Source organism: Artemia sp. Qi Xiang Cuo, chromosome 3 (genome assembly GCF_049724085.1).
Source record: "Artemia sp. Qi Xiang Cuo chromosome 3, ASM4972408v1, whole genome shotgun sequence".
NCBI classification, from domain to species: Eukaryota; Metazoa; Arthropoda; class Branchiopoda; order Anostraca; family Artemiidae; genus Artemia; species Artemia sp. Qi Xiang Cuo.
In genome coordinates this window covers 62,246,382-62,272,554 of record NC_142796.1, presented here as the reverse complement: position 1 = coordinate 62,272,554, position 26,173 = coordinate 62,246,382, and the positions used below count along the sequence as shown (strand labels likewise).

Genomic DNA, 26,173 nt, shown 5'->3' with positions numbered 1-26,173 from the left:
CTGCCGCTGGGGAGCTGCCCACTTCGATCGAATTTTTTATTGACTCGGCTTTTTTAGCTTATATTTGAGTCAGGAGGGGGCACTGTAAGTAATTTTTCGATGGGTACCACCAACTCTAGGAACGGGGTGTGGATACCTAATTGTTCAATTTGAATTTTTATATATATTTTAATATTTTGACGTTTTAAATAAAACTTTTAACCTAACTTACAAAAGAAATTGGCAATTTAAAGCTAAAAAATTTCTTTTTAAGCCACAAGACCGAATATACGTATATTAAAGCCCACAAATGCATATTTTCCATACTAAACGCATAAAGCAAGCCTCCAAAAACTCTTGAATATTATGTAAAATCATCGAGTTAAGATTTTTTTTTTTTTTTAATAGGCCTTTTCGGTATTGTCTTGTGACAGTTTAGACTAACTCTTTTGTTTGCTTTGTTTGATTTTTTTTTTTTCAGCATTGTTGAGGTTATTTACATCATCCCAGACTCATCGTCACTTTCTGTTTTTCTTTATGGAAAATCCGTCTGGCATGACTGTATTTGATGCTCTGAAAGCCTGTATCATCCACAAAGAGACTGATTTCCAGGTATTTATAATTTACAGTTTAATTAAGCTCTCGGAATCTCTCGTCTTCAACTAACAAATTTCTTAAAGTACCTAGTATCCATGCAGGAATCTATTTCAGTAGGTGTGGAGGTGCAAAAAGAAAAAAAAACATTGCATGCAAATTTTAGAACTTCAAGCAATATTAATATTTTATGGAAGGGCCGCTTCCAAAGCCGCCCTCTTGTATATGTACCTGAAAAATAGAGATAATTGGTGGTTTTTGTTTTTTTAAGAGAATTTAACATGAGGTACAGAAATAATCTTAGTTAAAGGTACTTTACCATTTAAGCTCATTGTTTGTACCACATCTTCAGAACAGATTTTTTTTTTTAAGGTTTCAGTTTCGTTTATGAAAAAGATCCAGTTGCAAAGTTTTTATAGTTTTCAAAATTTTCAAAACAAAACAGTTTGTTTTAAAATAAATTATTTGTTTGCAAATAAGACTATTAAACGATACTTCTTTTCAAAATCTTTCAACAGTCGCTTTTCTACAAAACTTTCCGGATTAAAGGTTTTTGGGGAGGGGGCGTAGAGTAGCTAAGGAAAAAAAATCAGCCAGCATTTTCTTTCTTAATAAAAAATGCTTTGGGGATATCCAATTTTTATATATAACAAATTGACAATTATCTTTTTTCCTCTTTTACTGTTTTAAAAAAGAAAAAAACCAATACAATAAATATCGAGTTTGAATGTCAGAAAGTATATCTATTATGTTAAAAAAGAAGCGAAATTCCCAAATAATAGAAAAGTGAACCAAGCTTGAATTCTGTAGGTTTAGTAGCCAAGTTTTTCTTTTAATGTCTTAGAAATTAGAACTTTTTATTAAACATCATTTTTATTTGTTATTTAATTCTTTAATTATCTAGAAACATTTTAATTTTGCTGCTGATATTTTATATATATTTTTGTTTAACTTCAGGGTTGGCGATTAGAAACAATTAACATAAGAAGATATATTTGAAAAGTGTGAGTCTATGAAATTTTTTTATTGGTAGACTAAAATTGTTGACATGTTAGGAATCATTTTCAAGACCGGGCTCTTTTCAGTTTTTAGTAAAACCAAGAATTGAAATTGAGAAAAAATTGGTTTTTGATTGAAATTCTTTAACTCTAAGCCCCTAAAGACATACCTTCTATAAATCTAGACCATTCAAAATTCACATTGTTTTTTCGCTTCCGACCAAATAGAATGGAAATCATCCGAGTAACATAATTCAACAAAAAAACAAATAGAAAAAAAATTAGGACACCCTAAAATACTAATACGCACAGTAAGTCACGTGTAAACAAAAAAATAGTTCCGTGTAAATTAGTCCATTTTTGATAGTTAAATACTATAAATTTTATACGTGGCCTGTGGAGTATACCTGTGGCCTGTGGAGTGGCCTGTGGAGTATACCTGACCCCACTTTAAGGATGACCTGCAAAATTATTCAGGCTTACCACGCCTAAGCTAGAGTTACCTTAACTCTAGATTGATACGTTGAAATTCTTTAATTTTAAGCCGCCACAGGAAGACCTCTTGTATAAATCTAGATTCAAAATTCGCTCCGGACCAAGGTAAAAGAGAAATTCCTGATCTTGAAGAGTTGATTCAAAGACAAAATAATCAAACAAATTAAAATCTTTTTTATTAAAGACAGTTTTTTATAATTATTTCCTTATCTTTGTCATAGTTTGACAGCGTCAAAATGCCGTTATATTGTCCACAAGTTCATTTTTGAGCATAAAATCTTGTAAAACATTCTGTTTAAACCAAAAAAAACTTGTGCTTCAAAATCTGTAAAACAAAAAAAAAATCTGCTAAAGCTAAGTTTTACGCTCTAATATGGTCTTCCCCCTATAATCTATTCATTTCTAAATAAATCTGTTTAGCTTACTTTTGCTCAATGAGGAGCATGCAGATCCAATGGAATTTTTTTCTTTTTGCCAATCTTACGCCAAAAGAGACAAAGTAAATAAATATGAAACGCCGGAAACAAGTTGGAATTTAACAATCCCGACAGTGATTGATTTTTGGTGCTTCTTTTGATTGGGTTTCTTGGAATAGTTTCACTTTTCAGTGTCATAAGAGAAATATTGTGTTCGCGATAAATCAATGAAAAGAACGTATTTTTATGTAATTTTTGAATTGCAAGGAGGTTCTAAACAAGTACATCTTCTGGGTAGGCTCCCTCCCAAACAATAAAGTAGGTCCGACCAAAAAAAACTATTTTAAAAATGTTGGTTGTGGGGCTATCATTGGGTCTGAAGTTTAAGAACATGAGAAACCAAAGGTACAGTGACAACTTTCTAATTTTTGAATATAAATATTTTGATTCTCCTTAAAAAGGAGCTCTTTATTTCACCATTTCATTGGCATGGGGGATCAATAAAGAGCCTTGATTGGGTTTCTTGAAGTAGTTTCACTAACATGGGGGCTCTCTTTCGAGTATGAATTAAAATGAAAAATTAAAATAAAACTACTAGTACTACTACTAACACCTCACGGCAGCATTAGACCGCCTGTTCACGGCTGCGTACCGAAACGCTGTTTCTGTGCTAAATTAATTACTAAAAATGTGGTTGTGCAATGTCTGCTTTAATGTCTAATAAAACTGTCGTTCCCAAATACTGGTTCGGAGATTCACAAATTCTGTGTCTTCGGGTTCAACACTGACCAAATTTTGTAAAAGTTTATCCTCCTTGTTTTTGTTGCTCCTTTTTATTTATTTGTCATTATTTTATTCCAATAATTCATTTTATTTATTTATTATTATTATTAAGTTGGAATTGAACAATCCTTATAGTGACTGATTTTTCAAACTTCTTTAGGCTGAGTCACTTCAATTAGTTTCGCAAACATAGAGCTTGAGTTTTAATGAAAGCTTCAAAATTTTTGGGTTTTATATAGGTCATGGACGGTGTGCGTGTAACTGAAACACCGTGTAACTGAAACCCAAGCAACTGAACCCATATACCTAAACCACCGTATAACTAAACAACCGTGCAACTGAACCCCCGTGCAACTGAACACCCGTACAACTGAACCACTGCGCAATGAACTACCGTGCAACTGAACCACTTTTCAGTTCTCTAAAAATATTAGGCAATAGCGTTGGGTGATTGAGGGCTGGGTTAAAAGAGGCTTGAGTTAAATGGGGGTTTGTTAGAACGGGGGTTCAGCATGTAACTCTATAGCCCCCTTTTTTTTTGTTTTCCCCCAAACCCCCATGCTTTCTATGATCGTTTGTTTTAACTTCTGTTCGTTTTGGGTTTCTTTTTTTTGTAGTAATTTCTTATCATTTTGGGTTTGAATTATTATAGGAATTTATTTATGCTAGTCTTTGGTTTAATATGGCTCTTTATTTTTATTTGAAAAATTGTTTTTCGAAAGAATCTTTTTAATTAATTTAAAGGAAGCGCAACAAAAGGTGATTTTTTTTGTCATATAAATTCTCAAAGTTCCGATATTTTCAGCACAGATTTTTATTACTCATCGTTCAGGAAAGGCCTGATTCATCTACGTAAGAAAAAAAAAATCAAACCAAAGGTTTCCAAACACAAAGAGAAAGTAGCTTTTGTATCGGCTCCACTGAAGCAGGTAATTAACCTTTTTCAAACCAAACGATAAACAACTACGAGCGTAGAAAATACCACAAAATGAAAACAACAAAATAAGCAAAATGGAAAAAAAAATTACAGTATGTAGACGGTGAGAGCCGCCGTTTACCCCCCCCCCCCCACCCTCCGTCAAAAACATCCCTTAAGGAAAACACCCCACGGAAAATAAATCTCACGTAAAATACCCCCCTCCCTGAAAATACCTACCCGTGGAAAATACCCCCCCCCCCCCAAAAAAAATATCTCTTGCGGTAGGTTAGTCTCCAATCACTTTCGGCTTATAAAAAAAAAGACTAGAAATGCCTGGGGATTATCAAACAATTTCTACCTCCATCCTCCTGTCGTCTCTCCCTTAGAACTAATTCTGTATTTATTTGAAGACTCAATGAGAGCTGAGATGTTGTGGCATCAAAATGTACCCTTTGAGGTATCTCCCTCTCTTCCTAGCTACAAAACAATCAGATAAACCCATTGCAGACGTTTCAGTTCCTTTTTAAGTTTTTTTGATTTGTCTATTGCTTACAGATAGTATTTGTCATTGGGAAACATACGGAAATTTTGTGTGTGAGGGTTTTCTGGAGGATCTTTCATGAGAAGAAAGTATCTCTTTCCACTTTCCACTTTCCAAATTCCTCTTTTCCACTTCCCTTAGAACTTCTCAATTAAACTAAAAATAACACGACTCAAAGAAGATTTTTAAATTTTGAAAACCATAATTTCCGCGAGGGGGTATTTTCCAGGTGATGGGGTTTCCGTGGGTGGAGGAGGATGAATTTTTCACGGGGGAGGGGGTAAACGCTTAGACCCGTAGAAAGTGACAGTGTGAAGTTAACCCCCATTAACGGACATAAAAAAGAGAAATGAATCTGGATTTAAGAGTTTATGACGTCCGATTTTCTTTGTTTTTGTGACAACAAAACAGAACATTTTTATAAATCATCATGACAGTAATTTATATAAAAACGTATAAAAGTAAACAAATCCAACAAGGTTGAACATGTAAAGATTCTAACTTGTGTTTCACCCAATGTAAGTACGGTGGTTGAGTTGCACGAGGGTTCAGTTACACGAGGGTTTAGTTGCAAGGTGGTTCAGTTGCACGGTGGTTCACTTGCACGGGGCTTGAGTTACATGGTGGTTCAGTTACACGGGGGTTGTGTTGCACGGGAGTTGAGTTGCACGAGGGTTCAGTTAAAGGGGGTTCAGTTGCATGAGGGTTCAGTAGTACGAGGGTTCAGTTGCACGGGGGTTCAACTGCACGGTGGTTCAATTGCACGGTGGTTCAGTTGTACGGTGGTTCAGTTGCACGGTGGTTCAGTTACAGGGGTTCAATTGCTTGGGGTCCAGTTACACGGTGGTTCAGTTGCAATGGAACCGTCATGGACAAAGCTGTTATTCCAGATATACTGTGACTGTATAATGTCTACTTTAATGTCTAACAAATGTCTACTTTAAGGCAAAAGTGGGTTTATTATGGTTATCAAGGCATAAGTATATAAAATAAAATCAGTAACAAAAACAAAAGGAATAAAAATGACACAACTAGAATGAAATAAACTTTTTTCTAAGAATACTATCTTTATACCTATCTTTGTTCCCACTAATTAGAGTTAGAATACAAACCTTTAGCCTTTCTCTCTTTGTAGGTGACCCTGCAGTTGGCTGTGTGGGAGGGGAAATAGTTCCTGAGTCAGGGAATTAATTCCAGCCTTCTGGTTGTAACCAAAGCGTTCCTAGGGGCAACTGGGGCAGTTGCTCTGGGCGCCGTGGCTTGGGGAGCGCTACGGCTGGGGAATTGTTCACTCAGATCATATCTTGCGCTTCGATTTGACTTTTTTGTTTATATTTGAGGCGGGAGGGGGGTGCTGTAATTAATAGACATTCTTGGTTTTATATCAGTCGTGCACAGCGTGCTTATTCTGCCCATTATTGAGGATACCTAGGATAAATGAATAGTAAAATCACTGAGAATAGGGCACTTTAATAGATCTAAATGAATTTGCGTTTAGATATTTTGATGTGTGGTGTATACTGGATCTATTGTTTCTTTAGCTGGGGATTATTCAAAGTGGCAAATTAAACACGAGAAATAACGGTTTTTCAGGTTTCGATCTAATTGATTTATAGTGTGCACAGATACATACAATAATAAACAGAAAAAAATATATCAAACTAGAATAACTCGAGGCAGTTTCGAGGTTTTCAAAATCGTATATATTAATTGCACTCGACACGTGGTGAGCCATTTGTGGCGCGAATGGGTGGTGGGATTTTAACACAAGAATGGAGGAAAGGTTGCTCCGAGGTGTACCACTATGTGGCAGAGTGTGAGCAAAACCTAGGGCAAAATAAAGGAAATTACATTTATTATCCATTTTGGGCTGACCCACAAATGAAGAAGAAAAAGAAAAACAATATCAGTTAAGGGTCTCAATGAGCAACAAATTTGAAAATATATCGGCCTTTTGGATCTAAGCCCTATAGATAATCATTGTTACTAAAGCATAAATACGAGGCAAATCTCATTGAAAAGAAAAAGCTTAGTAGAAAAATTAGACGCTGGTCAAAAGAATAGTTTGAAAAATAAACACAAAGGGAAAATTGTATATAAAACAAGGTTGTATATAATTAAGTATAATTCAATATAAAAATAATATAAACATAATGTATATATATTGCGAAAAAAATTAGTCCATCTAAATTTTTAAAATGTCTAAGAATAAAACTATTGAAAAAAACTTTTCATTTATAGCTTTCCACTTCGGCGTTAATTGGGGTGAAAATGAAATCGTTTTGCCTCTCGTTTGAAAGGCATTACTTTTTTTCTGGGGGGGGGGTCTGAAGAAATAATTCTTGCGTCTAGGTATTAAACACAGCCTTCCAGCGAAAGCTGATGCAAAAGTCTTTTATCTTGCTTATAACGTGATTAACCTGTCCTTTTTTTTAATTTAATCGTATCCACAAATTTGACTACAGTTTGGCTTGGACATATTCAGAAAAAAACGGAAAAATTGGATTGTTTAGCTGAATAGCTTTGCCTTGCTTTATTTTACAGTTTGAAGAGTTGTGTTGCGTTGATTTTGAGTTTCCGGTACTGAGTTTTTTATCTGTCAATGTTCGTCTGCTCCTATCTCACGTAAAGCAAATGCACTTTTGCAAATCCGGTAATTAGAAATAGATTTACTTGAAGCGTATTTGTTACTCCAAAAAGGAAGACAATAAAATCTTCAGCTTCAAACGTAGACTCCTGTGTGTATGGTTTTATTTAAAACCAAATTGTTTTGATTTTAATGATGGTATTAGGCCTACTATCTATTTTTATCTTCAGTTTATTACCAGTGTAAAGCAATGTAGTACCTATGAAAATTTTCAAGAAGTGTGCATGATTTGCCTCTTGGCTTTGTGTGGACAATAACATTTTGTTAGTTGTTGTGCATTATTGTTGGTTTCATCTGGTTTTACGCAATCATTTGGGTTTTTGGGTAGCATTGTTAGAATATAATAAATTTGTAGTTTGGCACTGAAAAAATGCCTTTAAGGGAAAAGTTAAACTGAGCAACAGGACCAGTATTTTGTTCGAATAAACTAAAAAGTTGACTGTTAAAGTCATTAAACTGTAAATATATTATTTGCACATTCTATGGACGCTTTATGAATCTACTGAAAAAGAAAAACGAGAATAGAGGCTATAATAAATTAAAACCAAAAAATATTAATGAAGCTAAAAGACCTTGGACTTTTAAAAATCATAAAGTGGAAACTAAAGCAATGATAAACCAAAATGGAAAATTATAGCTGGATCTAAAAATAAAAAAGGGATAAGACCGAACAGCGACAAAAGCGAAATAATGTTTCAAAATGTTGCAGCCCTAAAACGTACAAGATTTATTGTATATTTAATGATTAACGTTAAAATAAGTCTAGTTTGCCTGGAAGAAAAGTAATTCTGTCTCTATGGAAAGTACAACCTTTTTCTTTCAAATGTTTTGCTTTTCCATTTGTCTCTTGTCTCACAGAGGTAAACTTTGCTACTTCGTAAGAACACAGCATCCTGAATCCGCTAAAACTGTGTGCTATTTGTTTAAACGATTATTAAAATTATTGAGAAATGATAATTGAATCAGATAATGGAGAGTTTTAACGTACACCATGCACAGTGCTTAACACTGCCACTTGCTGAATGCACACTCCGTTACAGTAAGCTAACTCTTCAAATATGTCATGTTATATCACAAGTGACCATTGAGAGTTTTGAGATATGATAATAGAGTGGTAAAGCATATACCCTTCGCAATGGTATTTATTGCCTCTTTCCAAAAGCATACTCTGTAATAACTACCTTCGTGGTGTTATCATGGAAATGGTGGGCGTGGAAGTGGTGTTAGTTGCCTTCTAATTATTTTCGACTATCAAAAGGGGCATAAGCCACTCCAATTTCAGGTTGAATGAACCCTTTTCGAAGTTTTTACGACAACTTCATACGAAGCGCCCTGGTCTAAAGGGAAAAAAAATAATAAATAATACACTGTGCCAACATCGTTCTTATATGCCCCCAGGGAATAACTTACAACCTTTGCCATGAGGGCTGTGGGGGAGTGTTCTCCTCAAAAATATATTTTCAATCTGGAAATCAATTACGCTGAACAAAATGGCTATCTCAAAATTTGGATTGGATGTGTTTGGGGAAATGGTGGGCGTGGAAGGGGTGTTAGCTGACTTCCAATCACTTTCGACTATTAAAAAGGGCACTAACAATTCCAATTTCCAATCGAATGACCCCTTTTCAAATTTTCTACGACAACTCCTTCGATACGAAGAGCCCTGGTATGGAAGAAAACAAAACAAAACAAAATAAAATAATACATTGTACCAGTCTTTACTTACCCCCCCCCCCCCACACTCCTCAGGGCAAGGGTTATAAGTTATGCCCTGGGGGCATATAAGGTTTTTTTTAGAAAGTGTTGTCGTAGAAACTTCAAAAAGGGCTCATTCCATTGGAAATTGAAATGGCTAGTGCCCTTTTTAATAGTCAAAAGTAATTTGGGGGAGGGGACAACTTACCCTCCTCTCATGCCCACCTTTTCCCCAAACACATGCAATCAAAATATTGAGATAGTCATTTTATTCAACGTAGTTGAAAGTTTTGGAAATTAGGTCTTTGAGGATGACACCCCCCCCCCCTCCCCCCTCCCCCACAGTCCTCTGAGCTAGGGTTGTAAGTTATACCCTGTGGGCATATAAGGTTTTTATACAAATTGATGTTACAGAGACTTCAAAAAGGGCTCATTCACTTGGAAATTGAAAGGGCTAGTACCGTTTGTAATAATCGAAAGTGATTGGAGGGTAACTAACCCCCCTCTCATGCCCACCATTCCCCCAAACACATCCAATCAAAATTTTCAGATAGCCATTTTGTTCAACGTAGTAGAAAGTTCTGGCAATTAGGTCTTTGAGGATGACAACACCCCCCCCCCCAGCCCTCAGGGCAAGGGTTGTAAATTATGCCTGGGGGACATATAAGGTTTTTATTGAAAGCGTTGTCGTAGAAACTTCAAAAGGGTGCATTAGATTGGAAATTTAAAGGACTAGTGACTTTTTTAATAGTTGAAAGTGATTGGAGAGCAACTAACGCCCCTTTCATGCCCACCATTTCCCCAAAGACATCCAATCAAAATTATGAGATAGCCATTTTGTTTAACGTAGTTGAAAGTTCTGGAAATTAGGTCTTAGATGTTAACAACCCCCGTCACAGACCTTAGGGTAAGGGTTGTAATTGATACCCTGGGGACATATAAGGTGTTTATAGAAAGCGTTGTCGTAGAAACTCAAAAAGGGCTCATACGATCGGAAAACGAAAGGCCTAGTGCCCTTTTTAATAGTCGAAAGTGATTGGAAGGCTTGACATTTTTGTAGTAAAGATTTATGTGGGTACTTTTTTTTTAGACCAGGGCACTTCGTATCGAAGGAGTTGTCGTAGGAATTTCGAAATAGGCTCTTTCGATCGAAAATAGAAAGGGCTAATACCCGTTTTAATTGTCGAAAGTGATAGGAGGGCAACTAATCCTCCTCCCACGCCCACCCTCCCATTTGCCCATTATGTTTAAAAACTAAATGTTGCCTTAAGTTTAAATCAAAATGCACTGTGTTAATGCTAATTCCCAATAAGGCATCTCAGCAATATCCCAAGGACGATTGAGGGTATTATGCTCAAACTTTCGGGGCTACTTCTGCTCTTTAAAATTTAACCAAATCAAAATAGCGTAAGTGTATCCAAGCTATCAAAGAAAGTAAACAGATTTTTTTTGCGAATGGTATCAAGTTTTCCATTTCAGGTCAACTAGAGGAGGTATGAAACTAAATTAAACACTACTATTTGTGTCCAGATTTTTAAAAGGATGTATGTTGTTAAAAATTGCTGAAAATTTTTCTCCAGCATACAAATAGCAGGCCAAACTATAAAGTCTTAAAAAAACGAAAAGATTGAATCAATTATTTTCTTTTTCCCTGAAAAGACTATTTCAATATAAAGCGAACAGAAACTAATTAAAAAACTTTTTCCACAAAATGAGTTTTTCAAAGAAAAATAAACTCTATTAAACCAAAAATGAGCAAAAATGAAACCCAAAACGAACAGAAATTACAATAGATAAACGAGTCAAACTCAAAACGAGCAGAAATTAACATGAGTAGGGCTCAAAACCCCTATGTGTTTCCAAGACCAGAACATAATTTGCACTTTACTGAAAAAAAATACAAATGAATGTGCAATGTCAGTTTAGTATACATATTTAGTAATTAAAATGTTAATATTATTTGATTTATTAAAGTTATAAAGTAAAAACATTTATATTTTTTCACAAATAGCCACTCAAACTTTTAGTGCTACGACACTTAATGATAGTCATTTTAGTTCTCATTCGAAATATAAAAGACATTAGAGACCGTCTTCATTTGAAGAGCAATGAGACGTTTTTGTTTCCTATTTTTTATACTTTCATTTTCACAAGTTTTTATTTTATCTTATATTTATTCATTACCCTGCGTTTATCATATTTTTCTACATTTTCAAAGTAAATAGCACATATGGAGAGGGAAATCTTCTGGAGGTTTGTCTGAATGTCGCATCCAAATAATTTTAGAAGAATGTCTTAAAATTGAATTTTTTCCTTTTCTGAAAGTTTTCACAATCTTTCAGCATGAAGAGCATTGTGAACAGAGAAAGCAGACCTCGTGTACATTCTATTAGGCCTTCTTTACCTACCTGTCTCGTTTGATACCCACAAATACCAGGAGTTAGGATAAACATATTGCGAAAACAACTTAGAGTCATATCAGGAATAACCTTAAATTCATTTAATGTTCTTTTCCCCACTGGCAGATATACTTTTAAAATATACTTTCTTATAAAATTCATGATCTCTCAAATATTTGCCTGTCTAAATTTACGACGGACTGAGCGTCCCATATAATGAAGCGGTTCATCCGTCAGGTTCAAAAAATAAATAAATTTAAAACGCCAGGTACAAGTCTAAAGTTTTGACAACCTGACATTGACTGATTTCTTGGCACTTACCTAGATTGGATCTCTTCAACTAGTCTCTCTGACACTGGAATCTGAGCTAGAATGCCAGGCTCAAAATAGAGGCATGGAACTTTTGGAACGATTCTTGGATGAGAGCTTTGCTGAACATATTTTTGAATCGCTTATCTCCTCGAATTTTCTTCTACTGACGTAAGTGTTTTATCCTCTGTTTATAGTTCTAAATATTTCCTTAATAATCCGAAATAGCAAACCTGCATTACTGTGCATGAAAACAGAATTGTCACTAATGGTAATGTATCATTTATGATGCAATTTTTTTTTAGCTGCCGTACATCTTTTTTTTGTTCCGTATTAATGCTGTTTGGCCAGAACGTTCTTTTTTTGCATGTGTATCATTTTTACTACCTCTGTCAAAACACTTAATTTTACTAAAATAAGAGACCTTTCTGGATCAATTATGCACTTAATTTAACCATTTTTATGCTATCTAACAATAAGCTTGATGTGTCATTCAATTTTAAGTGAGTCGATTTATGTGTGACATCGTTCCGATGCATGTCACTAAAAATGGATAGGAGTAAATATAGTAAAATGTCCGGTTAAACGCATGCAATGCCGGATCTAGGTTTTTTTCTAGGGAGGGGGACGTAGAGGACAAATGTACATTTTGCCGCCCCATACCATGAACAGTAAATATTACAATTTTCGGTTAGAATGAAATTTGAATTTCATTCTAATCAGTTATTTGAAATTTGAAAATCAGGGTATTTATTTGTTACATTTATGTTGTTTGTTAAAAGTGTTGTTTTTATCTACTTACTGTTTACTTACTACTTACATACTTTTGAAAGATGCATAATATTATTTTTTGAAAAAGAACTTTCTCAAATATAGCCAAAGACCTGAGCCTAGTTGAATGGTAGTGGGTTAAGTCAATAGAATGTGAAGCGTAACATTTATTAAATATATGTGTACATATTAAAATTATAATATAAAACACAAAAATGTACTTCCTATATAATCAGAAATATCAAAATCGGAAATGCATATGTTTTTCTTTTTACAACATCACTGTTCTTTTCGAGAATGAATAAGGATAAAAAAAAACTATTTCAAATACTGATTTATTTTTTTTACTTTAAAGTACGGTTTTTTCTAGCTTTTCTTTCAATAAAACTAATGTCGATGCTTCAGTGCTCTGGGTCGGGTCTCGATAGATCTAAGTCAGGACAATACCTTGCTAATTGCAATACCCAAGAAAATTGAAGGTATCGAAAATTGGGTTACTAGTTGCTAATTTCGGTGCTCAGGAAATCGATAAAGTGATTTAGATAACATGATACTACATTCGATGGATGCTGATGGGACCAGTACTTGTGAACATCGTTTTACTGGGAAAACATCAGTCTGTGATGTAGATGAAAGAAAGTAGGAAATAGATGTTTGTTGATGTACTACCTCACCCCCCCCCCTCCTAAGATACGAAAGTATAAGGTTAGACTAATGAAACATTTTTTCTTGTCTAAAATATCCGTGGCTGCTCAAACCGAGAACGATTGCAGGAAATGGTAGTTTCCAGGGGACTCATCCCTCGGGATAGTCGCGCTAATTAGATTGAGTGGGTTTGTAACTGCTCCTTTTATTTGAAAAATACATTTTTTCTTCATCTTCATTTAGCAGAAATTTTTTTTAAAACTTCCCATCGAAGATTTTGGAAGCTATCTTTTTTGTGTCTTCATTTAAAAATTCAAAGTTCTTGCCTCCTTTTCTCCCGTATTCTCATGAATTGGTGCCACTTATCATGAGTCAACCCAAAAGTGTCGGTCACTCCCACCGCAATTTTAGTGAGCTTTCCCAATAGGCAAAACACTATGTTAATAATTCGAAAATCAACGGTATTGAATTATCTGGGAAAGCCCACTGCTGATGTTACAGGACGCCAAAAGGATGCATTATCGGTAGTAGACACAGTCGGCCCCTTCTAGGGACAGAGAGGAGTGGCTTACCGCTCTCCTGAAGCCAGCCAAGAAATCCCTTCTTTACTTTTATTGATGAATATGAGTAAGATATCAAATATGAGAACCAGTGCTGCCGCGTCCGGGATAACCGACGGTCATGCTTTAAGAACTACCGCGTCCGGGGCAGCCGATGACTCGACGACCGTAAATCGTGACGACCGTAATCGGCCATTATTTCTCCAAGAATAACTATGTCAATAAATAACCTCAACACTAGAACCCTCGCCAAACAATGAAAAAGGGAGCTACTCCTAAGAGAGATAAAACGGTACAGCTGGGACGTTATTGGTCTGGCTGAAACCCATCTTCCAGTCACTGGTGAAGAGAAACACGGGGATTTCACCCTTCTACTTTCGGAATTGAATGATGGCAAACATCGACAGGTTTCCTACTGTCTAATAAGGCCAAAAATCCTTAATCGCCGTAACCCCCCTCTCGGAAAGGCTCATCAGGATCCGCTTGAAAGGTTCACCTACCAACCTCATAATTTTCCAAGTTTGCGCTGGTGATTCCAACAAAGACGACGAAGAGTCTGAAAACTTATATCTCCAGCTCCAAAGCCTAGTTGATTATGTTCCTAAAAAAGACATAACCCTTGTCAATGGTGACTTCAACACCATCGCTGGAAACACCTACACAGAATACGAAGATATAATGGGCAAATTTTAGCATGGACAAATGAACAGAAGAGGAGAACGACTTATCGAATTCAGCAGACACAGCGATTTAGTCATTACAAACACACAGTTCAAGCACAGACCTCATCGTAAAACATCATGGTCCTCACCGGATGGAAAAACTAAAAGCTTAATCGACTACATCCTCGTGTCTAGACGTTGGAAAACCTCCGTCCTAAACACGGTCACGCTAGCTGGTGGCGACTTTGATAGCAACCACTCGCTCGTCATGTCTTGGTTCAAAACAAGACTTAAAACAGCATCAAAGTTGTCTGAGGAAACCCCCAAATTCCGAGTAGATCTCCTGAAAAATGTGAATACAAGTATGACACGCATCACCACTCCATCCAAAAAATGTCAGAGCTCACGTCGAACTCTCCATCTATCCTATCCAAGGAAGATATTGACAACCTGGTGACTCTAGCACACAGTTTATATAATTATCCAGTAAGTTTATCGCAGATCATTTCTGGTCTTCATTCTCGGTGCGAACAAAAAGCTCCTCCCACTTCTTTCTGCATTAGCGGGTTAGTCTGTTTCCGTCAATCAATGAGAAATGGTTACAAAGTGCATTATTCGTAATAGCGGGTTTCCACTTGTTTCGTGTCCAAGAGAAATCTGACTTGTCTACCCGTGAAAAGATCTAATGCCGCTTATGTTTCTATCCGCAAGAACGTTCTCTGGAGCGCTCGCACCTTGGTCCGGGTTTTTAAAATGGGTGAGATAGGGTATGATCATACTGCTAATTCTATAAACTGTGCTCTAGCAGCACAAAATTATATGTGATATCCCTCATCCACACTGGGTACCCAAAAAAAAACAACCAGAAACCTGGAATAACAGACGGGATCATATCGCTCTGCGACAAAAAGTGCCAACTCACGAATAAGCAAGATAAAGAAAGCAGGGACCGATAGAAGCATCTCAAACGGATTGTAGAGAAAGCCATCTGACGTACTCATCGTGCTTTTCATTAAAGAAAAATACGATCAATGTGAATCGGTCCTCAAGAAAGGAGACTCCCAAGTGTGGGAATTGGCTAATAAGAAGGACATCAAGGCGGGCTCCCTTCTCGACGAACATGGAAATGAAATACAATCCACAGACGGAATCCGCTCTCGAAAGGAAAACCACTTTAAAAATAAACTGAATTCGCTCATCCACCCAGACCCAACAGTTCTCGACAGCTTCCACGTAACCTCTACAGACCCAAGTCCTCCCTCTCTTCGCTCTGAAATAGAAGCAGCTATCTGAGACCTGAAAACAAACAAAGCTGCCGGCCCTGGTTTAATCCAGCCTGAACTCCTGAAAATAAACTGCGAACCACTTCTTGACTTTCACAATAAAATTGCCAAAGCTGCTTGTGAAAAAGGTTACTTTCCCTCACCCTGGTGCGAAGCGACGATAGTCCTCCTACATAAGAAAGGCTCTAAAGCTGTCTGCGACAACTACCGCCCAATAATTCTTACCAGCAACGTCGCAAAAATCCTCACAAGAGCCATGGCGTATACGACAAGGCGTATACGAGTCATATCCTCAATGGTCATTCCAGAATACCAAACCGGCTTCCGACCTAATAGATCAATGGTTGATCTGATATTCACTACCCGATCGATCCTGGAAAAGTACAACGAACTTGGTCGCAGCATCTACCACCTTTTCATAGACTTTAAACAAGTTTTCGATCTCATATGGAGAGAAGGTCTATGGCACATCCTTCTTCACTTTGGCGTCCCATCCAACCTAATATCTCTAATCAGAGACACGTATAAGAAGTTCAGAAGCCGTGTCATCACTGGAGAATGACTTATCAATAGCTTCGAAACCTCTACTGGAGTGCTATAAGGTTGTCTACTATCACCGAAGCTGTTCAATCTCCTCCTACGTGCAGCCCTTTCACTCACAGACAACCCGTCCGGCGCTCTTATTGGAGGAATAGTGATAGATAAACTAGCATACGCCGATGGCATAGACCTAATAGCCGAGTCCCTTCAAGACCTCCAATCCCAGGCTAACAGCGTTCACTCGTCTACCAACCTCATCCGGATGGCCATCAACACCTCAAAAACAAGAGCCTTCGTCTTGGTGGAGATATCATTGAGTGGATGAAAGACTTCACCTACCTAGGCAGCCTACTTACTTCTGATAACAACCACCTCAAAGACGTCAAGAGACGCCTGACACTTGCGAACTCCAGTTTGAAAACCCTGGTGCCCATCTGGAGGAATAAGAATTTATCAACAATTCTCAAAACGAGACTTTTTCCCCTCATTATTCCGATTTCCATTTATGCTTGCGAATCCTGGACGGTTAAAACTGGCGATCAGTGTCACCTAGTTGCCTTTGAAACCAAATCCCTACAACACATCCCTGGTATCACCTACCTCGACAGATTCTCCAACTCCAAGCTTCTCCATAATCTGAAAGTCAAACTCACAGTACTGGACAAAATAAAACTACAACAACTCAAATGGCTAAGAGATACTCAACGCATGTCTAGCACTCGTCTTCCAAAGATAGCCTTCGATGGAAGAGTACACGGATCTTGCCCCAGAGGTCACCCCCCGAAGAGATGGAAAGAAAACTTTTCATCCTATAACCTGCCACAACTTCTCCGCCTGGCCGAAAACAGAAGCACCTAGAGGAGGCATATCAATGAACTGGTTATGGAAGAGGCCCCAAAACGACCTTCAAGGACAGATGGGACTTAAGTCAAGTAAGTCAGTCAAAGCTTACTAGAATTGCAGTGGGCGTGACCGAGATTTTTGGGTTGACTTATGACAATGTCCACTGGACTTTTAGGCAGAAAGGGGGACTGAGATATTTTCAAACACGTTGTGTTTTGCCTCAGAGTGTGAAAATTTGAAAATTGTCTTTTTTGTGTCTACATTTAGTAATTCAAAAATTCTTACCTCCTCTTCTCTCGTATTCTCGTTAACTGGCACTATTTGTTGGAACTACATTAAAATCCATCAGGACCGAAATATTGGGGCACCGGAATTAGGAAACTACTATCCCAACTTTAGAAGCCTTTGGGTTTCGAAATAAGCAAATTACCGCACTGTTTCTAGATCCCAAACAATGCCAATCCGAATACTCAAATACCGAATAACCGAATACCTAAGACCCGATTTTAGTGAGAATCCTTTTCTTCCCGCAAATCTAATGTCTTTTTTTTATCTTCGAAGTTCAAGAAAAAATTTAAGCACGTACTTAAACCCCCGAGGGATATCAAATCAGGTACAGGCTCTATTTCTGCTATCATTGTAGTTTATTTTGCCAATTTTGCCAATTCACCAGCTTAATTACAATGTACATTTTGAGACTCAGGTTGAGCCTCGCCATAAATGGTGAAACAAGAATCATAAGGAGTCTTAAGAAGCTTATACACAAATTGCAGGGCACATATCCCTTCTTGTTTGAATTCATGTAGTTCTTAAAGAATTGGGACAAAAAGTCAAGCTGAAGTGCAAAGAGCAGGGTTTTAGGAGAGGGCAGCCACTAAACAACGAAAAGTTTTACAGTGGTGTAAAATTACTTTTTTTTTTGCTGAATTTGCTGACGATGTTGCGCTTATTACCCACGACCCAGAAGATATGCAACGCAACATTAATGAACTCGGTCGTATGGCAAATGCTGTCGGACTCTCCATAAATGCTAACAAGACCAAATCAATGTCGAATGCAGTCATACCTGACTTAGCCGAAGGACTTTTGGTTAACAACGAGGAAATTCAGGAAGTGAGAGAGTTCAAGTATCTCGGCAGCATTCTTGCGCAAGATGCCAATTCCGAAAGAGAAATACTGTGCCGAATAACATTGGCTGGGTCTGCTTTCAGCTACCTTAGAAATGTTTGGAGAAATAATAAATATTCCCAGAAGTTAAAGCTTAAAATTTATAATAGCAATGTGGTCTCTGTCCTTACGTACGGCTGCGAAACTTGGAGCATCACTGCTCAACTAGAACGACGACTCCAGGCATTCGACCGACAATAATTGCCTAAGGTCTATCCTAAATATACATTGGACAGAAAGAATACGAAATGATGAAATCTATCGTATGACAAATCATACCCCCATCCTTGATCTCATTAGAAAGCGGCGATGGATGTATTGGGGGCATATGATGCAAATGGGGGGAGGAAGGCTGCCGCATGACGCATGGTGTTAGACACCCCCCGGTCTCCGCAAATCAGGGAGACCGAAAATGACCCTTGGCAGGTCGCTAATGAAGGAGGCGAAGCTGGCGAGGTCCTCGTTGGAGGAGCTATGTTTGACGGCTCAGGACAGGTCGTCGTGGCGAATCACTGTTGCTGCCTTATGCGCCCCCAGGCGTTGGAGGACCTAAGTAAGTAAGTAAGTAAGAACGACCCTTATTTTTGAGCAATAGTTCTTTAAGATTCTTAATTGCCTCTCTTTTCCTTGCCACTTAAAGCTTGCCACTTTTAATTCAGAACCGTTTCAACATGGATCAATGACGTAAGTATGAGTACCATTGTGTCAATAGCCAAAGGCCTGGGTCTAGTTGAATGGTAGTGGGTCAGGTTAATAGAATGTGAAGCGTAACATTGATGAAATATATGTGTACATATTAAAATTATAATATAAAACATTTGCCTCTCAATTACTTGGACTATCTGTCTTGGCTTTTCTCTGTTTACAATTAGCCATGTCTTGATGCAACCTATGCAACCTATTGCAAAATACTTGAAAACTTCAATTCAAAATCAACGGACTATATAATCAGAAATATCAAAATCGGAAATAAATATGTTTTTCAATTTACAACATTATTGTTCTTTTCAGGAATGAATAAGGATAAAAATAACTATTTCAAATACTGAATTTTTTCTACTTTAAAGTACGTTTTTTTCTAGCTTTTCTTTCAGTAAAACTAATGTCGATGCTTCAGTGCCCTGGGTCAGGTCTCGATAGATCTAAGTCAGGTTAATACCTTGCTAATTCCGGTACCCTTGCACATCCGGCTGTTGAGTGAACGATTCCTGCCAAAGCCAAGTTTAGTACTGTGGTTCTACCCCTTTATTATCATTTGATTCTATGAATACTTCGTGCACAGCATCTGATATATATTACAGGTCGGCGTTACGGTGCCTTGAAATATTTGAGGAATCAAAACTATATTTCAGCTACAAGCACGTCGTGTATGCTGTACCTTCTTTAATTCGACTTTGTCAAAGTTTAGTTGAACGGTCACAGTCTTCAGAGATTCTATCGTTAGCTATTCAAAGACTCGTGTCTATTTTTTTCAGGTGAGTAAAGCGTTCATATTAATAAAGACAATGAAATGTTTACTAGTGTGGTGAAGCTATCTCTACATCTTACTTTGTACTTTAGTCAGGACCAGGACACAAGTTGAGCGGTAGCTTTCCTTGATAGGAGGACGGAGCAAACGACAGAATTACACTTGGGATTGACGCAGTGACCTATTTGTCACCATGGGTAGATAAAGAATTAGTGGACACAGAATTAGCTTTTGTATTCACCAAAAAACGTGTGTGTAAACTCAAATTGAGAATATGAATGTGAATATCCATTTTTATTTATCTTTAAGAATCTTAGGCATTGCACAAAATAGATGAGGCTCAGAGGAACAGTAGGCTATGTTAACATATACCTGCTATATCTGCTAGTTTGAATATAAGGCACCTATTTCGGTGAAGCTTATATATTCATAAAATATCTACTAGCAGGGTGAAACACAAGTTCGTTTTGAGGGAAGGAGGGTTAGTGGTGAAATTTTGGTTCTCTTATTAGTTTTTTCGCCCCTCCGCCCCCTGTAATTAGTGCTGCTTTCAACCTTCCGTAGGGGGGAAGCCACGTTCCTCAAAAATGATCCTTTGGGCCTACCCCTTTCTGTACATGAGTACGTAATTAATATATGGGAAAGGAAATCTGTTAAATTTAATTTTCATGACTTGAATTGCTTAAAAATTGTATTTTTTTTCAATCCCCTCAAACTTTTCAAAAGATTAGATTTTAGAAAAATGTTTCTATTATAGGATTTTTTTAATGACCTGAAATACCTGGACTCTTGTTAGTATGTGTATGCTAATGTTTTTATAATTTAAAATTATAAAAGTTTTTTTTCTAAATTTCACTGTCTTGATTGAAAGTTTTACTTGTTTTTATTTGTCATTTCATTTTGTAATCATAAATAATTTGCTAGAATTGCTCCCCTCTAATGCTGATAACGTGTAGAAGGGTTCAAAACTTGGAAAACGTCTTCCTTGGGTTGTGTCTCCCCGAAATGAGCTACCCCCTCCCGAAGCTGAATCTTTGCAAATCCATAGCAAACATGGGCGTAGGCAGCATATTGTCTAGGGGGGGCAGTCGATAGTGTGATGGAGGGCCTTTACCAACTGCTTTTCCAACCATCTGCTTTTTCAGCCATATCTAATGTAAATTTGAAGGTCTAGGGGGGGCAGCTACACCCCCCCCCTGCCCCCCCCGTCCCTACGCCCATGATAGCAAACAATCATTGAAAAGTCAAATTTTTGGGAAAATGAAACAAAATTTGAAAACAGAATTTTAATATTTAAGAACCTAATTAACTCGAGATCCAGCAGTCAAAATAAATTAAATAATCTATTAATTCAATTCATTAATTAAACTATTAAATAAATCCATTGCGTCAAAATAAATCTACCAATCTCGCACATAATTTGAACTGAAATAATGCAAGGATTTTCAACCCGTAGGATTCAACTTATAGGAGAGGGCAAAAACAGGCCCTTAGCCCTCCACCAATCCTAACTCATTACTGTCTACTTTTTGTCAAAAAGGTATATATTTTGCAGCTTGTTTAATCTCGAATTATGTAAAGAAGAAGTTTCAGCATGTAGGGTTGATGACTCTATGACCTGGATCTTAACATCTTAGGACCTTACTATCCATCTCTTTAAATTATTGAATAAAAAAAACAAGTTTTTTTAACTGAAAGTAAGGAGCGACATAAAAACTTAAAACGAACAGAAATTATTCCGTATATGAAAGGGGCTGTCCCCTCCTCAACGCCTCTTTACGCCTCTTTGCTCTTTACGCTAAAGTTTGACTTTCTCACAACTCTATTTTTTTTAAGCTATAAAAAACTTTAGCGTAAAGAGCGAGGCGTTGAGGAGGGGACAGCCCCTTTCATATACGGAATAATTTCTGTTCGTTTTAAGTTTTAATGTCGCTCCTTACTTTCAGTTAAAAAAAAACTTGTTTTTTTTATTTAATAATTTAAAGAGATGGATAGTTAGGTCCTAAGATGTTAAGATCCAGGTCATAGAGTCATCAACCCTACATGCTGAAACTTCTTCTTTACATAATTCGAGATTAAACAAGCTGCAAAATATATACCTTTTTTAAGTTTTTTATAGCTTAAAAAAAATAGAGTTGTGAGAAAGTCAAACTTTAGCGTAAAGAGGAAGGCGTTGAGGAGGGGACAGCCCCTTTCATATACGGAATAATTTCTGTTCTTTTTAAGTTTTAATGTCGCTCCTTACTTTCAGTTAAAAAAACTTGTTTTTTTTATTTAATTTTCGAACGTTTTTGAATAAATGCAGGTTTTGATAGTAGAATGGCCCCTATTGATCCCGTACTAACCACGTGGTTTATGGTTTTTCTCACTGAGAATGAAAAAACAGGAATTTTCTCACTTGAAAAAACAGGAATTTTGTCACATTTATGGTTGTTTTCATGGATGGTTATGTGTGTTGTTCGATTTATTTTATGTTTTTCATAGTTGTCAACATCAAATTATGGATGTTTTATGGTTTTTGTCAGTGAGAATTTGAAAAACAGGAACTTTCTCACATTTATGTCTGTTTTCATGGATGGTTATGTGTGTTGGTCGATTTATTTGATGTTTTTCATGGATTTTGTCAGTGAGAATGGAAAAACAGGAACTTTGTCACTCCCTTCTTGTTGTTGGTCGATGCAGGTGTTATGAGTTCCCGGGAAACAGTATTTGTTATTGTTGTTCAAGCCAAATGTTATGAGTTTCCAAGGTAACAGTTAGATCACGTGTTTCCTTCTCAGCCAATCAGAGGGGCTTTGTTTACATAACAATTTGACCTTGAGATTTCGTATATAACGGGCATGCAATGTGATTCAATTATCAGAAAGTATTGTGAGACAATGGATAGAACAATTAACATAATTGATGAGCTTGAGGCCTTGGCAGCCGCAATTAGCAATGTAAGTGCATTTTTATTTTCAAACAAATTTTCCTTGTTCACCATCCATACTATTCATGTAGCCCCCCCCCCCACCATTGTTTTAAAATCAAATTCTCGCAAAAAGAAATAATTATCCTTTCGTTAAATTCCTTCCTTCTATATTTCCAGCTAAAGCGATCACTGACTTCTGTCAATTTTTAATGAAAATGCCGCTCTGTTTTGACACAAGACTCCAATGTGAGGCCTATAATTAGCTATCACCCTTTCCGGTTTACAAACGCGGTCAACGGAACTATTCTTCCGTCAAATTAAAACACAATGATGCAATAATTAAGCTATGCCTACACAACCTGTATGGAAGTAGAGAAACAATTTATTTTCGAATTAGGGTCTAACAATATCCCCCCCCTCCCCCATTGTCTTACAATCCCAAATTCTCGAAAAAAGAAATAATTATCCTTTCGTTAAATTCCTTCCTTCTATATTTCCAGCTAAAGCGATCACTGACTTCTGTCAATTTTTAATGAACATGCCGCTCTATTTTGACACAAGACTCCAATGTGAGGCCTATAATTAGCTATCACCCTTTCCGGTTTACAAACGCAGTCAATTGAACTATTCTTCCGTCAAATTAAAACACAATGATGCAATAATTAAGCTAGGCCTACACAACCTGTAAGGAAGTAGAGAAACAGGTTATTTTCGAATTAGGGTCTAACAATATCCCCCCCCATTACCCACATTGTCTTACAATCCCAAATTCTCGCAAAAAGAAATATCATTTCGATAAATTTCTTCCCTATATATTTCCAGCTAAATCCCTAGCCAGCTAAATCGGTCTAGCCAAAGGGTTTGTTTTGGTTGTCAAATTAAAACGATTTTAGGCAATATTAAGCTACGCCTATGCAACCTGTATATAATTAGAGAAATGCATTCTAAACAACATCATGGCCAACAATATACTTATGACAGTCTGTGAAAGGGGGTAGAGGCAAAGACATTGCTTCTAACAGATTCGTTGTAAGTAAATTACGTAAAAGGTGGAGGGCAATGTCTCAATTATACCGCCATCAGTGTAAAATGAAAACAAACTGCGCAAGGCTAGAAAGATAGGCAATCGAGGTTTTCAGTGCTTTTACGTAATTCAGTGTTTGTCTGAAAATAGCAGTCAGCTAATTTTGTCTGCAAATTAGCGATAGACCTAGGGTGGGTTAATTTTCCTAAATTTAGTGGAGGGGGCGTGAATCCGTGATTTTTGTTGGGGGAGGGGGTTAGCACTTTTAATAGTGACAAAATAGAAAAGATAATTTCTTCTTACCTTAATTGCTTCTTCATCATTTAGTGATTTTAGCTATAACATTTGAATAAAAGGTAGTAAGATTTGCCTTTCGCTGGAATAAAACTCATTATTAACTCAATGAGAGGGTAGACTTAGGGTGGGTTAATTTTCCTAAATTTAGAGGGAGAGAATATGGGTTTTTGCTTTACTAAAATGAGATAAATACTTTTCTAAACAAAATTATGTTTAATAACTTTCTTTCTTTAAAAAGGGAGAAATTATTTTGATTTGATTTTTTCTTCTCTTCTTTAAGGCAAATTATGAAGAATTTGCGGACCCTACATCGATGAGACCTATGACTGGCGCAAATAGCGAAGAATGCTCCTCGCCGCCACCCGCTAAGAAAGCAAGGGCTAATAATGCGCCCCCTGCGAAGGCTACTATCATGCAATATGGTCGCTGGACAAAACCCTCTAGCTCCACGCTACTTGACGCGAGATATCTTGTGGCAGGAAATATCCTCGGGGGGTAGTAATTTTAGGGGGGTTGCGCATCAATCGTGTAATTTAAATGTTAGCCAGCAGTTTTTTATCCCTGTTTTTATTCACAACTCTAATTATTACTTAAAATTTATTTTACCGGCACTGGCACGGATGCACAAAGAGGGAGGGGGAGTAGATAGTCCATGGGTAAATAGTTCATTTACCTATAAAATTATTCCCAAATCGGCCGAGAAGTTGTTGCTTCTCGAACTGAAATGGCAGGCAGTAGATAATGGGTATACGTGTTGGAATAAAATCAGGTTTATAGATTCTTTTAGTTTTTTTCCCAAGGCATTGAGTCAATTGATTCAAGTGCAAAAAAGTGACAATTTTGATAGCTTTCCCTTGCTTAACCAGCACTTTCCAGACGGTGAAATGTATGACCTGTTGACCTGCACACGTATATATGTATACGACTATTACTGTTCTGGCACTCGCTTAAGTCAGGTGAAACTACCTCCAATTGAAGCTTTTTACAATTCATTGACCAAGAGTGAATACACAGCTGAGGAGTATGAGTTTGCCAAGAAGGTGTTGTCCAAGGGGGATTATAAAAATGGGTGGGATTATTGTAGACTGTACTTGGCCGGTGACGTTCTAACTCTGTTGGATATAGTCTGTAAGAATACAGACCAAATCTATTCAGAGTTTGGGTTAGATATAGGCTATTGTTTTTCCACACCTCATTTAGCGATGTATTTGGTTTTAAAAATTAGCAGGGAGGAAATAGGCCTAATCACCGATCTAGATCAGCACCTTTTTGCAGAGCGTTCAATGAGGGGAGGGTATGTTTTTCATGGGGACCGTGTCTTGTTAACCGATTCGAGCGGTCAAAATAGCACCAGTTTAAAGTCAAATGCAGTGTTCTTGGACATGAACTCATTGAACCCCTCGGCAATGTCTCACTACTCTTTGCCATGTGGGAACTATCAATGGCTTCAGAATCCTTGTGAGTTCCCCGACATGAACACCGTCGAGGACAATGGGCTACAAGGATGGTTCTTAGAAATTGACCGACACATTCCATTGGTGATTCACAACTCAGTCAAAGATTTTATATGTCTTTTTATCACTCGACTAGTGAGAAGGGGCACGGTGAGTACATACAATCGATCATCGTTGGAGGATATGGGGACGCATTGGACTACCTTCCAACAGAAATTGATTGCTGATTCGGACCCTAAGGAGAATATCATTGTTCACCATGTTCTTTTGCACTGGATGGTGAGCAATGGTTTCAAAATCACCAAAATACATAGGGTCCTGCAGTTCAATCAGCGACCATATTTGAAAACGTTTATCGACACCTTTGTCGATAAACGCTCTAGGGCAAATTCAAAGGTGGAGAAGGAAATGTACAAGCTCATCCTAAATTCAGCGTTTGGCAAAATGTGTGAAAGCTTTCGTAATAGATCTCGCTGCGACATCGTGACTAACCCTCTAGAGTGTGCACGAATTATTGCCGCCCCCAATTTTACATCGTTCACGAGCATAGAGACTGGCATGGTTCTTCTATACAGGCGAAAGCGAAATGTGGTACTGAACAAGAATATTGCAGGCGGCAGTTCAGTACTGGAAATTTCCAAAAAGCTCATTTTGTCGTTCTTTTACAATGTGTGCAAGGTGCAATGGCCACGGGAGGGGGAGGTTCAAGTTTACTATGGTGATACAGATTCTCTGCTGCTAAAGGTAAATGGGACTGAAGATTTATTGGGTGA

The 26,173-nt window shown here is 37.3% G+C and overlaps 1 protein-coding gene across 5 annotated transcripts in view; it reads left to right on the top strand.

Annotated features, from left to right (window-relative positions):
• LOC148954383 (uncharacterized) overlaps window positions 1-26,173 on the top strand; it is a 253,036-nt gene that overhangs the window by 127,847 nt on the left and 99,016 nt on the right. For 4 of the 5 annotated variants that reach the window (XM_089087068.1, XM_089087069.1, XM_089087073.1 and 1 more), the window contains 3 exons: window positions 461-591; window positions 11,792-11,946; window positions 19,548-19,721. In XM_089087068.1, the coding sequence (XP_088943194.1) occupies window positions 461-591; window positions 11,792-11,946; window positions 19,548-19,721 (460 nt within the window). The remainder of the gene's footprint in view (window positions 1-460; window positions 592-11,791; window positions 11,947-19,547; window positions 19,722-26,173) is intronic. The other variant, XM_089087072.1, reaches the window with a different exon arrangement.